Source organism: Phaenicophaeus curvirostris, chromosome 3 (genome assembly GCF_032191515.1).
Source record: "Phaenicophaeus curvirostris isolate KB17595 chromosome 3, BPBGC_Pcur_1.0, whole genome shotgun sequence".
Classification (NCBI taxonomy): Eukaryota; Metazoa; Chordata; class Aves; order Cuculiformes; family Cuculidae; genus Phaenicophaeus; species Phaenicophaeus curvirostris.
Window position 1 is genome coordinate 51,523,893 of NC_091394.1, and position 15,613 is coordinate 51,539,505.

Genomic DNA, 15,613 nt, shown 5'->3' on the forward strand with positions numbered 1-15,613 from the left:
CTTTTTCAGTCCAAGTGTTCGTGTATGACTTCAGTGAAATGGCAGTTATTTATCTTACCATAATAAAACAGTTTTTTAAAAAGATAGATTTCTTCTGAAGTGTTTTCATTGCTTTGACAGAAATAAACCATTAACTGTCAAGTGCTTCCTTTATCTGTTAAAGTACTTAATATGCAAGGACTTCTGGATTGCTAGTTTTCAACATGTAAACCTGAACATCAGCAGGCTAGTTTTATGCAAGTAGGCAGTATAATCCAACCAATTTGGTTAAGAACTTGTACTTGCATGGAATTGTAATTTTTTGGTTTTTTTCTCTTTCCCTCTCTTGTTTAGGATTTGAAAGGGAATGGAATTGCTCCTGGATCATCAGGTTTTAGCCTTACGAAACAGCTGCTCTGCCCGAGAATAACTCGTGTCTGTCTCAGGGACTTGATATTCTGCATGGAACAAGAGAGGGAGATGAAACATTCTCTAACCTTGTACCGTGCTCTTCTGAAGTGATTTGAATTTTACATTTCAACTTGCTGTCTACTGCCAAAGAAAGCACTGAAGCATTGTTGCACTGTCTTGAAATTCCAATTTCTGGAACATGATCCGTTGTAAGGATAATTCTTGTTTACAGATAAGCATTTTTATGAAATACTTAACTTAGCACCTGTAGGGTTTTTAATAATATTTGGCTTAAACCAGTGAAAACACTGAGCTGCACACACAAGCACCTGACTACCTGCTTGCATTTGACTGCCTTGCAGGCTCTGAGGGCTTGATACGTGTCCCTAGTTTGTGTATGTTGCTTGCTTCAGTACTCCAGAGTCTGCAACATCTGTTCTACATGTAGTGCCTTCTAATCCAACCTCATTTAGGGAAACAGATAACACTTTAAAGGCACTACATAGCATGGCAACTGTATTTCATAATGAACCAGCAGTCAGTCAACATGCTAATGTATTGCCTACCTGACTCAGCATCTCCATAAATTTCTGGGTTCAGAGTTAAAACTGGATGCCTGTTTGTGGAGAGCAAAGTAGCAAGCAAAAGGGGTTAGGGGTGCTTTCCCACTCCCACTTCACCTCAAATGCACTCCCCCTTCCCTCTGAGCGCGTGACTGAGGGAAGGTGGAAGGTGAAAAATTTGGCCTTTCTTGTGATTTAAGTACACCAGACAGTGTAGTTAGGGCATACTTCAATGTTTGGGGAAAGTTTGGAGCTACTAAACTTGAAGATAAGGAGTGAAAGAGCCCAAAAAGGAGCTGTAAACAAGAAACATTTTATCTTTCTGTAGATGCAAAAAAATAGCTTTGAACTTAAGCACGGATGTAGAAAGAAATGAACAAAAGCAACCTGTGCTGACTGCAAAAAAGGGAAAACTTGAGATGTGTTGGAACTTTTCTGCTGGAGACTCTCTTAAGGAGAAAAGCAGTGTTTGCAAAGCACAGGTTTCACTGCTTTGTTTAGAATATTGTTTTAATACCTTAATGTGGTTTAACAGGGGAACTTCACAAACAGGAAAGTATTTAGACAGTTGCCTGGTTTCCATTTAGCAAAGAGAACTCTGGATTATTAAGACTGCTAGAACAGATTCAAAGTTTTGCTGCTTGCTGGTAAAGACTGCCTTGTCGTGGCAGGAAAAAACTCCGGGTTGCACTTCTCCTCAGCCTCCAAACATGTTGCCTCCCATGATGCAGTATTGTATAGCATGGCTGTTTCCCAGAACTGGTGGGGAAAGGCACTGACAATATTGAATAGCTTCCTGCTGAAACTTTCTTCTTTTGGAGAACGAGCTTCCTACAGTTACTTGGCATGGTACTTCAAAACTTGAAGTGATGATTCAAATGCCCTCAGCCAGGAGAACCACTGCAGATAGTTACCAAATTCATAAAGTTTTGAATTGGTTGGTTTTTGTGTTGGAACAGTAGTAAACAAATGTAGTAAATGAATGCTGTAAATTATTTGCATATGTATATATAGTGGAGATATATAAGAAAAGCAGTACTTTGACTAAACTATAGTTTGCAAGATATTGATGGCACCAAGCAAAATTGTTTTGTATAATTAAATGCTTAGCTTTACTTTTTATGTAAAGTGCAGCATTTTCCATATTTGTGTGTACTGTATCTTATTGATCAGATGTTTAAAATTATTTTAAATACTGCATTAAAGCAATTATTTTATTAAAAATAATATATCAGTGACTTTGTTCCCTGATGTGAGAAATTCAGCATCTGAAGCTGTCATCACCATGACTAATAGTTTGGCTCTGAGATCAAGCCCCGGCTATTTGCCCATCACAGTAATTGGCGTGCTTGTCCCACATGACACATTAAAAACTTTAAAATATAGGTGTTTATAGTTCAGCAGAACTAGGTAACTGAGCAAAGAATTACGTGAAGGGGGATAAGCAGGGAGAAAAAGGAGCCTTTCATTTGCCTGACTTCCTCTGTCAGTCAACACAGAGGCTGGGTATTGTGTGGTTTGGGGTTTTTTTCAACAGATGGGCTCAGGGGAGTGCTTTGTATGTGCTCTGGTAAGTAAACACACAGAAAGTCTCAGACTTCAGCAATGTGCAGTGGAAGCACTGTCCTAAATTATTTTTAAAGAAGCTCACAATTAACGAAGTGCAGGTTGGAGAACAAAGATGAGAATCTACATAGTGGCCTGCCTCTTTGTCATCTTTAAAATCAATGTGATACTTAATGAAAGACGTTGGAGAAAATAACTTAATTTAGATATATCTATTTATCAATTATGGCAGATAATTCAAGTATTTTTATGGCCCGCCAACAATGCAGATTGCATACTTTCATTACAGCCACCGCAAGTCATCATTCACCAGTAATTTCTCCTTGTGTCACCTCTCACTTCCCCTCCAAAGCCCAAAATTTTATCCTGTAAGGAGTAGCAGACATTTTCAGAAAGATTTTTTTTTTCAGCAGGTCTTTAAGCCTAATTTCAGACAGGGACAGATGAGGCCTTAGTGCAAAGGCTAAAAACTCTTCTCTCCCTCCCCCAAGGGTTCAGCTTCCCTCTCATTCAAGCTCAAGTTTTCTTCTGAAAAGAACAAGTGTCCCCTATAAAGTAATAGTTAGTTGACACTTGGGCTTTGCACAGCCATGACAGGAGTTACAGGAGAGATGAGCAGGGGTTCACATCCCCTTCTTTTTCCCAGTCTCATTTTTACATCATGGTGAGGTTGGCTGCTCTTTCTACACTAAAATGCTAAAAGCCCCATCATAGATGGAAGATAAACCACACCACTGTGCTCCCTTGCCTCTTAGTTCTTGGCGTGCTTGGGGACTGAGCAGCAGAGCTGTCTATGCCACTGCTGGTGTGAGGGATCCAAGGCTTACTTGAGGCAGTTCTTGCTGTCCAGGTGGCCTGCTAGCCAAGCAGCCATTTCTGATGCACCAAGCTACCTGGGGAATCATCCCTGCCTCTTCAGTACTTAACCTTTAGAGAAAACAGTATCCACAGTTGTGAGGGGAAAGCTGTTGTTGCTGGTTCTTTACTACTACAATCTTAGCAGTGTAGTATGCAAGTTTATACGTTATGTGGTGACAAGAGTGGCCCTGTACTCTCTCCTCCAGCTGCTTTTTCACTTCATTGCCATTTTAAAGTCTTGCTAGTGCTTCCAACCCTTTATACTGTCTTTGACTCCAGCTTTTCCCTTCTTCCCCTGGGAAAGACAAGCTGGAGTGCACTAACACGCCCTGCAGCTTTGTTCAAAGTTTAATGAGGAAGGTAGCAGGGGCCCATGAGATGTTGCTAGATGATTCCTTAAAGCCATTGCACTCTCTTGGACACTTTGACACAAGTAGCTTGAGGCTACTGTTTGCATCAAGTTGTTCTAAGCCCACTCTCTTGTAGGCACCTGTGTCCTGCCGTGTGACTGCAGTGTGCTCGGCAAAAACGCTGTCAGCTGTTCTCCAGGTTCATCTCTTTGCTCTGTTCTTTACTTTCCTCTTCATTTGTAATCGCTGGGGTGAAGAAGGAAAGGCTAAGGCAAACAAGCATGTCCTGAAGGAGCACACAGTCCGAATGATTGGACTTGATGAAATGGGCTTGCTGCTAGCTACTTTTCAAATGAGGGCTGCTGGGTTTCTGAGGCCAAGTGCTGCATACACTTCCCTCTGCACGTGGCACACATGTTGCCTACACATCCTCCTGAAAGCTGGATCTAGCCCTTGTTAGCCGAAGTCCCATGGCTGGAGCCTACAGCTCTGGAGATAATCGTGGTCTGCAGTGAGTGCTTTACTCCTTTGATGAGTGCAAAATGAAGTACCAAGGCTGAAGAACTTAGCACACTGGACCTCCCATCTCACAGTCCAACAGCTCTTCCAGATAACTCCTTTTTAGCCTTTCTGTCTTGGAAACAGGACAGAGAATAGGGCTGTCTCTTGCATAATTCATCTGGACATTGAGTGGACCTGTGCTGAGGCCCCAGGGATGACCACTATGTGTTTAGAGTCAGTAGTGTCACTGAAGGACAGTGCTGTGCCCAGGCATGAGGGAGAAAAGGTTGGAGTCATTTTTTGTGAGTACTGCTAAGGCAAGAAAAGTTGCCTTCATCTCAGTAACTTGGCATGTACCTTCCACAGGCTTTCCTTGAAAAACTGCAGTTAGCGGTAAGCAGTTACTCCCTCTACCAGATCATAGGGAATAGTATTTTATAATCTATTCGGAATGAAAAAATTATCTGACAGATCATCTGTATCTGGTTTTGAGAGCTAATTCATAATTATGTGTAGTTCCCTAAGCTTCTTGAGATATTTGCACTTCCACTTTGAAGTGTTTAGTGTGGCAGGGTTTAATATTTACAGTTATTTGAAGATGTTTCTTATTTGTGTCCTTAGAAGTTGGACGGGAGGGGGAGTATTTTTTTCAAGTAATTATGTGTGAATATTCATATACTCTGTGCATATAACAATAGCTAAGTAACTTTTTAAAAGAAATATTTCTTGTAAAGGCTGAGTAGTAACAACTCCCAGGTGTGAAACTCCGGCTATAAGGAGGAAGGGAGGAAGGAGACCAGTTCTTGAAGAGGTTGCAAGCTTTAATATATTAAAATCCTTTTATACCTTTGTGCAAAATTTGGCAGAGAATAAAGACTTTTGAAGAGCTGATCAGGGGGACTTCTCAAGAAGGGAGAGGAGGAAAAGGAGAAGGCACTGGGAGGATCGAAGACAGCTCTCTCTAGGAGCTTCAGTGATAGCTTTATGTGCATTCTGCCAAAGGCTTTCATTTACAGCAATGACAGAAAAAGGCCTTCCTAGAAAAAAAAAATCATCAAATTAGGAAGGCATGTGTGTGTAGGCTATGAATTTAATGAAGCAGACTTATTGAGTAGTTTTTGTTTGGGAAAAAAAAATGACTGCTGCGTGTTCAATGCAGTTTTCATTTTTAGCTTCATGTTTCCTTAAATTTGGAGAACCTCTCATCTCTTTTTGAAGGAGCAGCAAGAAGGATAATTGCCAGCTGCAGCCCAGTGCTGCGATCCAGCCACGAAGATGAACCAGGACTAGTAGGCATGTGCTGTCCATGTGAATTGGTGGCCTGACTGATGCAGAAAGAGTGAGGCTGGAATGAGTGGAAGCTGTAGATACAGCAGGGGCTGCTCAACCTATCAGAGCCCACGTAGTTTCCTCTGCTGAAGTGAATAAACCACGGGCAGAAGCTTACAGCCTGTGTGAGCATCTACCTTGCGTCGAGCTGAGATGATAATCAGGGTTGTGCTGCCTCTTGTAAGGCTGAAGCTGTAATTTTCTGCACCTTGCCTTTCACCAGTTGATTCATTAGCCCATTGCAGCACTGCTGGCAGGCAGTGCAAACTCAGACAGGCCTCATCTCACAGAACTCTCAGAGTCTTTGCTTCTAATTTGAAAGCTTTAGCCTTCTTTATTACAGGGGAGTGAGAGGGGGGTGGAATTGAAAGTGACCCAAACTTCAGGTACAGAGGGCAATATTAAAAGTTAGGTTGGATTTTGCCTTTGAAATTCTTTGCTTCTTAGAGACTGTTAGTGAGCAATGCCCCAGAGCTGAGGAGGATGGCTCCAGAAAGAGATCCCCTCGAGTGGTTAATCAGCCCTTCACAGCAGTCTGCTGTGGATGCTGAAACAGAAATAAGTGTTTCAAGTTTTTTTTCCCATGCTGTAAAGAACAACCTGTGGGAAGGTTCTGCCTGTGTCCTTACACAAAACCAGGATATCCAGTAATTAGTGAGAGATACCTCCAGGGTAAGCTCAAATTTTGCAACACTTCCCAAGGCAGGGAAAACACCCTGGGCTAGGGCAGTCTTGGGAAGAGAGTGAGTCAGGAGCATTTTTTTTTTCTTTCCTTGTATAGTCTAGATCAAGTGAAAAATTAAGAAACTGCAGGGACTCAACTTTTTCAGACCTCTCTATGTGAGGCCCCTGTGCCTCCTGGAGTAGATGGCTGCCTTTTCAGGCTTTTTCTCTGTAATAGGCTAAACTTCTGGCAGTCCCGAGCCACAGCTGAGTTTCTGATGATGGCTGGGAGCAGGGAAGCCAAGCTGACCCCAGGGGCAGTATCCTCCAAGAGAGAAAGCCAGGGAGATGCAGCCCAGTCTTGCAGGGTGGTAGGAGCATGGTACTGCCTCTTTTGGTGATTTCCCTCCCCGCCAGACACACAGGTTTCTGCCTGAGAAGGGATTTAAAACCCTGTATAGCTGTCACCTACCTGCCTTGTATGTGCTTAGGCACGTAGAAGAAGTTGAAGGAGTGTAGAGTTTGGGCAGGATGGGTAGCACAGTGGCCAATGGATGGCAGCAGCCAGTGGCAACTCTTCCGTGGCTCCTGTGTGGGGGAGTGGTTCCAGGAGGGGCAGTGAAGCTGTGCTGGTGGCCCTTGGTAAGGCCAAGGTAGGGAGCTTGGTAGGGAGCCCAGAGGAGTCAGCACCATCCCAGAGCTGCTGGACATGCCTGGCCCAGCCCAGCCTGCCAGGGGCTGTGAAGGTGTGGTGGCAGGTCTGCCCTGCTCCATGGCTGCATGGGGCTGGGGTCTGGTGGCTCTCAGCCAGAAGGTAAGGTAGGAGTCCTGGCTGTGGGAGCTTTGAGCCCTCACTGGGGCAAACAGTGCCTCTGGGTGCTCCTTTATCCATCACAGCACCACATGCTCCCCCTCCTCACATGCACCTCACACTGAGGTTTCCTTGACATGGGGAGACTCCACGAGTCTCTGTCACAGGCAATGAGCCATATGTAAGGGCTTCAAGCTCCTGATGTCAGGATGTGGCACAAATACTCCTTGGCTCTTTGAACAAAGATCCCCAGACACCACTGTCTGTGATGTGAATGCAGTGGCCCAGCTTGTCTTTCCCACTTTTGCCTTTCATCCCCTTCACCTGTTTTTTGTGGTGTTGGATCTCTTTTCCACCTCCCCACTCTCCCCTCCAATTCCCTTGGTTTTGTGTTTTGGCCCCATCTTTGTGCCTTTCAGCAGAAACATGCCTGCCTTCACTTGCTGGGCTCCCTGGCCACTGCCCTGTCTCCATGTTTTAAGCCCCAGAAGTGACTTGTAAATACAGAGCGAACCATTTGCTTGCTTCAGCCACCCTCCAGCCTGGCTTTACCTTGTGCATTCAGGTGAAAATAAAGTGAGGTACTCATAGCCAAGCCATGTCCGGAGCAGGTGCTCCCACCCTCATTTTGCACAGCTTTTGGGCACATATACTCTTCTCAAAAGTTCTTTTGCTCTTCAGTTTCTATGGCTGGTCCAGTTCTTCTCCCCATACCTCAAATCTGTTTTCCTTGGATGACCACTGTCCCTTCTTAGCTTTCTCCAGGCTCACCATTTTGGTTGCTTTCCATAGGAAAATATCTCCTGCACAAGCAACTCCTCAACTGGCCCTTGTGGAGTAATGGCTCACAGATCTCTTGCAGCCCTGTTGTCTTCTGTGCAGGCAGAAATTAGAAGCACGTGGAGACCCTCCATCCATGCTGAGACATTAAATCAAATTCAACAGGGCTAAAATAGGGCTCAGTGACTTTCTCTTCCCATTATCTCTGTTAATTACTAGGCAATGTTGCTTTCATTACACTTGCTCTCTCAAGAGCTTCCAAATCTTGGATGTTATTTCTGGAAGGCCTTAAGGAATGCTTGTCACAAAGGTCTGGAAAGGGTCTGCAAAGGCATTTCTGGCCTCCCGAGGTATTGGGAATGCTGATTTCCTTTTCCCCGGGGGAGGACAGGCAGGGTGGAGCGATTTTCCTTTCCTCGACCCCCGTGTATGCCACAGCAGAAAGAAGGCAGGCTGTCCCACTCAGCTGCAGTGCTTTTAGACTATTAAGCTGTTCCCTTGCAGATGTGGCCTTCAAGTTGTGCTTTGCTGTGATGCCAACAAAAACTTGCTGTCGTTAGGCTTCTGTGGCATCACGGTGAACACCGCAAGAAGGAAGCTGCTTTGGCAGCTAGAGCCCTGCATCGGGGATTTCCCTCCATCCCGTTTTGGTAGTTCCCCTTTCCAATGTGTGTGGGGATCTCCTTGGCATTTCCCTAGAGGCAGTGGAGTCCCAGGATGGCAGGGACTATTCATACCTCCCCAGTATTTACCACAACAAAGCTTTTTGCTGCCATCAGCTGTGAGTCCCAAACCTACCAATAAGGCCACTTCTTGTAGCGCTTCCCATGCCTGACCCCAAAAGCCCAGAGCCTGCTGCTGCCAGGTTCAGGGCTGGCACCTCACAAACCCTCTTCCCCACAGCAGGGCTCGCCTTTGCTCCCTGACTGCTGCTCTGTCTTTAAGTGGGCAGGGATCCCTCGCAGGGAAAGGAAAACAGTCTCCACTCCCATGGGTGTGGGGTTTTGCCTTCTATCATGTCAGCAGCAGGCTGACTATGGGAATACAAATGGTGCCCAGAACAGGCTTTGGATAATTAATACTGTTTCTTCGAGCTAAGGTAGCGTTTATGCCCCAGATTGATATCTACAGTGATAAAGATACAGTTTTTGCCACAACTGGGTAAAAAAATTATTTGAGAGGGAAAAAGGGATTTTTTTTAACTGACTGTGGGTCCAAAACAAAACCATTCTCCTTTTGTAACCCTAGGAGAGGCCCTTAAATCTTCTCCTAGGGATTTAGGTGCCTGTGTGCACCCCAGCCTTCCCTCCCCAGAGCAGCTGATGGGGGCAGGAGCTCAGCTTTCTCACAGAAACCTACAGGAACAGACAGGTCACATCCACCATGGTGATCCAGGGCTTGTCTGCCATGCTCAGCATGGTTGCAGCAGGGAGATGGTATTTTCCTGCTGCTCCTTAGGGAGAGGAGCCCTTGCCCAGTCTGTCCTGCCCCAAGGCAAAGCAGGATTGGGAAGGAATCACTCCAACCTGCTGTGGTTATTTTAGACTGTGAAGTTGTGTTTTTTGTTTTTTGTTTTGTTGATGTTTAGTGATCAGCTCACTGTGAATGGAATAGATGCATTTTGCTATCAGTAACAACTCCCTTAACCCCCAAGCAGTTTATTTCATGTACACAACAGTGAAAAAGGGAAAAGTAAGAACACCTCTGGGGGAAATAAGGGGTTGGGAAATGGCTGTGAGTGCAAGCACAGGATTGCCAAACCCACACGTTCAAAAAGCATGAATCAGATCTCCAGACTGGTGGTCTGAATTTCAAATACAGAATCTGGGCAGTTTCTGAAGGGTATTTCCCTCCATGTTTTCAGTGCTCTAGGGGAAGCTGCATGCTGTCTGTTAGGGAGAGAGTGCTGATGGGCTGGAGTTGAGGCTTACAAGTGTTTATAGGAACCCATCCTCCCTGTGCTGGAGCCTGAGACAGTCGTTCTGCCCTCCCAGCTCCCTAAGCCTGCCACCTTGCAGTGTTCTCCCCCATCTCTGCTGAGCTGCCTAGAGGGGCAGCTGAGTCCCAGTGCCCGTCTTGCCATGGTGGAGAACAATTGCCCCTTTTACCATGGTCGATCTTCTCCCCATGGGTAGGTGGTGGGGAAGCAGCATCTCTGTTTTTGTCCCACAGACTTTAACAAGAGAGAGACACAGCTTTGAACACTCCAAAGACGTACGTAGCCTGGGACAATAAAACCAAGGCAGCACTGCCTAAAGTTGGGAGCATTGCCTGCAATGCCTGTTTTGGAGGCACATGAATTGCTCTCCACACTGTGTGAGAGCTTGCTATAAGATGGACCTGGAGATATTTTATCTGGGAGTACAAATTAATACCTTCTTCCCCATAGTCACACCAACCCCCTCAAAATCTGAGAAGGAGAGCACTGTGGCAAACTTCCCCCATGCTAGACTAAGTCGCTCAATTTATTGGTGCTCGAGCCCCTAGGCAGTGAGCAGCCTTCACCCACACCTCCAAATATGGATGTGCTGGCTGTCCTCTGTCTCCTGCCTCACTTGAGGGCCTCTAGATCTATAGCTGATCTAAACTGCTGTTGCCCAACTCAGCCTTGTGGAGTCAGCTTTGCTGCAAGTTCTTTCTTGTCTATCCCTCTGGAGTCCCTCAGCCAGTGACAGCATATTGATTCTTGCAAGATCTTTGGTCGTGCTACAGCTGCTCAGCTACAGCTGTCCACACTGGAGGACCGGTGGGGTGACCTCCATGGGACAGGATTCCAAAGGATGATTGCCAGCACAGCATTAGTCTTGTCTGCCTGCACTGGACCAACGTTTCTTCTGCTTCAGCAGAAGCCACTCTCATCCTTGTATGTTGCCCCCTGGTTGCTCCTAGGTTCCAGCTCAGTTAGAGGAATGTACCTATCAAGACTCACTGGTGTAAAACATGGGGAAATCCCAGGCCGCACGACTCTTCCTGAGCTCTCCTCGGGTAGGCAAATTACCTGTCGCAGGGAGAGGATTCAGGAATTAGAGGGAATTGCATGCAAATGGGAAGAGCAATGAAAGAGCCCTAATTCTCCCAGACCTGCTGAGGCTGAAGTCTGTAGTTGGCAGTGCACCTGCTTTGGTGAGGGTGGAGCTGCAGCTGTGCAATTGGTAAAACCCCACAGCCTTTCTCCTTCAAAGCTGAGCATTGTATTTTTCTCCAAAGCACTTGTGCCACACACTCATGGAAGAGGAATGCAGGTGACTTCCAACGCAATGGGCAGGAACTGCAACCAGCGGGCAGTGAAACCGCTCACGTCTAGCAGGAGCAGTAGCTCTTGCAACGGTAGCTCCTGAGCAGGAGCTGGTTGGCTTCCAGGGCAGGAATGACTCACAGCTGGTTTATGGTAAACTGCAAGCCACCATGCCCAGCTTCAGGCTTCCCAGGGCCTGGTGCAGCAACGTCTGCTTCCTGAGTTCAGTGAAAGGGAAAGGTGCTTCACTCCCTATTGATGAGCATGAATTAATGCACTCTTGCCCTAGGTTGGAGGTAATACCAATAACACCAAACACTCCCTCTTGCTGTATAACAAGTAAGTGTGGGAGTATTCTGGCCTGAAGTACTAGCCATATTAACCTGACCCATAAGTGAAGTGTCTACATCAAAGAAAAGTTGAGAAAAACGTGTACATGCACAGCCAGCGGCAGTGGCACCTCATAAACATGCCTGTTTACCTTGTTAGAGGTCCTTTATCTGGTAGATGATATCACTTGCCAATATAAATACACACTTGCTTGTGGGAGATAAATATAGTGCATGTAGCACAGGGGAAACAAAGAGCAAAATGATCCCAGGAAAAGAGCACCTCTGGAGGACAGACCCAGCTATACCCCAGCACAGTTCTTGCTCTGATTCCTTTTCTCTCAGTTTCTCTTCAACCACATCTACCTGAGGGAAGGTAAGACCAGGAGAAGTCTTTCTCTTTCTTCACTGGGGTCACATACAATACATCAGCCTACACTGTTGATTGGAGCAAGGTGACAAGACCTTTGGCTGCTCCCAGGCTGTCTCTCTGTGCTGTAGTGTCTCCAGAGGAGACACATCTAGGAAATCTGTCAACGCAACACATCAGCCTTCTGGCCTGTCACAGGACTGTCTCCAGGGATAGAAGACATGGAACTCCACAGCAGAGCCACCACTGGCTGCTCCCTGCCAGCAAGAGCTGTGCTACAGCCGCATCTCCATCCAAATATGGCTCTAGGTTGACACAGTGAGTACCCTCCTGATCTGTATGGGGTTCTCACTCTTCCTCAGGACCAGGAGTGCACAGTGCAGGGTGCAAGGCTTAGCCTCCTAAGCCTCTTTTTCACATTGCAAGCTTGGTGAGTAAGTCCTACTTGCTTGGTTTCCTGATATGTCTTTCCATGTCCAGATGCTGCCTGCACCTCATCTGGTGAGCTGTTTCCCACAGTCCCCTCGCACACTTCTCCCAACCACCTCTCCCCTGGGAGTTGCATGCAGTGGTTATTTTGGGACTTGGAATATCAGCCCACAAGTGGCAAGTGAGTGCTTTTACTCATCCCAAACTGATCATGAAGTTCTTCAATATGTGTAAGCTCTGGAAGAGTTCTCAGGCTGTTTTTATGAAGAAATATCTGTTTGGTTTTAGCTATGTGTACCATCAGCCTGCTGAACGCTTTCTCCTTTGAAAGGAGAGGAATTCCCTACCTTTCACTGTGAACTTTCACTGCTCATAAGGGTACTTTGGTATGGGCAAGAAGGCCTTAGAGGGGATGACTTAGTTCTTGATTTCTGAATTCCAATGGCTGTTTGAAAGACTGGATTTGCTGCTTGGTCTTTTCCCTCAGAGCAGCAGCCCTTACCCAGCTAAATTCAGCTGGGGGAATTCCACCTGTAAGACGTGCATGTAAGGGCAAAGACATCCTCTGCCTTGTCCCTGTCAAGTTTCTGCTCCCCAAGGCCTTGCTTTCTCTGTTGGTAGCTCCTGCGTGTAGCAGCAAGTCTGTTCTGCATGTGTTTCGCTAAAGCCAAGATGCCCACACATTTTTTCCATTGTGAACCTGGCTACAACCCTGCCAACTCACGCAACCAGCTATTGTTAAGTAATTGTTTGAGTCATCCACTGAGCCCACACCCAAGCAGGCTTTTCAGATTTGACACATGGCAGATTCGCTACTGTCGGCGTGGCTTTGGGGTACTCTGCTTCCTGCCTTCTCCTCAGAGGGTGACAGCAATGGCCTGGAGACGCTCCAGATGGACTAAGTATGGCCATTTTCATGCCCACCCCTGGATTCCCAGCTCCCAGCCACCACTGACCCTTTTCTCTCTGTAACAGAAACTTAATGCAATACAGAAGAGCCACCGGATTGCCCCCAGTGCAGGAGCTTGTGTTTGCCTCCTGGTGCTGCTGGACATCAGAGGTCTCCCTTTCTCTCCCTATCTCTGCTGTCATTACCAGGCAATGCAGAGCAAATATCCGAGCTGTTTCCCCCACTGGTGAGGATGCTTCCTCCTGATCCCTGCTTGACGTGTGGGATTTATGGTTCAATTTAAGTTTGGCACGGTTGCTACTCTGCAGCTCCAGCAATTAGAGGATTTGAGAAGTGCATTATGGGGCCCTGATTTTTCATATGGTCATTCTGGCTGACACCACCCTTTTTACCACCTTTTTACATACACAGCCAAAATGCTCGGCACATTTTCAGAAGAGGGAAGATTAAAAACCCAACCAAAAAAAGCCCAGGAAAAAACCTAAAATGAATTACTAAAGTTTATAAGGCTAATACTTTATAGGGCTAGTATGCACAGGCCTGGGGCCTTCAAGATAATATAATCTAATACTCGGAGATCCCCTGATGAAAGGCACTATATATGCAAAGTGCTTTATAAACATTAATTAGTTAATGTTGAAAATTTTGCCCAGGGCAAAAAAAAAAAAAAAAAAGGAAAAATTTCTACCAAAAATCCCCCTTCCCTCCCTTCCTCTAGTCCCTAACTATATAAAGTTAATGATTCTGTGTGTGCAAACCCTGAGTATATTTTAATTTCTGTTTACTTCTGGAGAGGTGGAAGCACTGGAAGTGCTTTCATATACATTGCACTTCTGCAAGCATTGGTGACATGGTTGCTTCTCCTCTTGTGTGATTTAAGCTTCATGAATGAGGACACCTCAACATGTACAGCATAACCCTGACCACAGTGTTTACAAGAAAACTGCCCAAGCTTTAGTAGCTCATCCCTTCCTACTCTGTAATCACCAACCAACGGACCCATCTCTGAAAGTTTTTGTGATAACAGCTTTCATTCCAGGCCACTTTTCCAAACCTTGGGGAATTCTGAGCACAGGACAGCTGGTATCAGTTTCATTAGCACATCGTATGTCACCACATAACACATGCAGAGAAAGCAATGGACAAACTAATACACTTAGTTATTGCAAAAAGAGGGAAACTCTGAAGGATAAAGTAGACCTTACTTTTGTAGCTGGTTGCCTACAGGATAAGGTTGTGTTTCACCGTAGCCGGTGCAAAAGACAGCAAGTTGTGCGTTCAGTGGTATTTTCAGCAAGAAACGTATTTTGTCTCTCCTTTGTGATTCTTGCTGGGGAAGCATTCAGGTTTTAGATAGTGCTACAGGGGCTGCTTTCCTCTGAAGCCCACATCTACCCTGGTCTGGTGGATGCTGCACAGACTCTCTGGCAGAGTGAGAATAACCCAATTTCCACCACAGCCTCTCCCACCCCTTTCAGAGCACTGTGCTCACTTCTGCACTTTGCAAAACTTAGGGACTTAAGTAGGTAGCGCTTTTCCAAAAAAAAACCTTGCAGCCCTGACAATGCCCTTTAAGACTCTACTCAGTCTGAGCAAGTCCGCATCATGCACGCTACAACTGTACCAAAAACCACCACACCAGCTTGCCTGACTCTGACTTCTCCATGCTGCATACAGCAGGACCCTTGACCTGTGTCCAAGATGGGTGACCACCTCCCACTGCTCCTCCCACAGCTGCGAGGGCACCTGAGGCCCTGAGGTAAGCAGGGACACAGGCAAACCACCTTCCTGAGAAGTCAGTGGTGTATACTAGAGGCCTTTTCCCTCCTTTGTCCTGTTTGAATGCCAAACTCAAACTCATGCCAGTCAGCCCAGACAGTGGGATAAGTGTGCTTGGTGGAGCAGGAAAAGCTCTAATGATGGAGTGGCAGAATGCAACCTGCTAGCCCAGCAGTGTTTTTCAGGAGTGGGTCACCTTGGTCCCCATGCAAGCGGCCAGCTGCAGGGATGCCCTTGGCTCTGCATCTGTCACCTGGGATTTTGCATGTGTCTTCTCCTTTCCCACCAGCCAGTGCAGGTAGTGCTGCCTCCTGACAGTGGATCTCTGGTGAGGGATGCTTTCCCTTCGCTCTCCTGGGTCCTGTGTGTCTCCAGGGCTGCTCTCAGCATTTTGTCTCCCCACAATGCCACCCTGTGAGATGTTGCTGCTCACTGGCAGCAGGACACCCAGCTAGACATTCTACTTCTGCCTGGACTGTCTTCAGGAGAGGCAGTGGCAAGGGATGAGACCACTGTAAGGTACCATATTTCCCTTAACCTGAGACTTGATGACTGCTATAAGTAAAGTCAGCTCAAACGGCTGCTGGCTGCACTGCCAGCAGTTGCTTTGTGCCTCCAGCACAAGCCTTCCCTGGCACTCCCTGGCTTCCCTGAGTTCTAAATCTGCACATGCTGAAGCATTGTCCCTGGCTCAGCACACTTCTGTGGGGTCTTTGAGTCCAAAGCCAGTTTGCTGCCAATACATTGAGT

At 46.4% G+C, this 15,613-nt stretch overlaps 2 protein-coding genes across 2 annotated transcripts in view; one reads left to right on the plus strand and one right to left on the minus strand.

Annotated features, from left to right (window-relative positions):
• TAF4B (TATA-box binding protein associated factor 4b) overlaps nucleotides 1-2,116 on the plus strand; it is a 73,239-nt gene extending 71,123 nt beyond the window's left edge. Inside the window, exon 15 of the mRNA XM_069853992.1 lies at nucleotides 334-2,116. Coding sequence (XP_069710093.1) covers nucleotides 334-501 — 168 coding nt within the window. The 3' untranslated portion in view covers nucleotides 502-2,116. The remainder of the gene's footprint in view (nucleotides 1-333) is intronic.
• KCTD1 (potassium channel tetramerization domain containing 1) overlaps nucleotides 1-15,613 on the minus strand; it is a 122,203-nt gene that overhangs the window by 25,148 nt on the left and 81,442 nt on the right. The gene's annotated exons all lie outside the window — the stretch shown is intronic.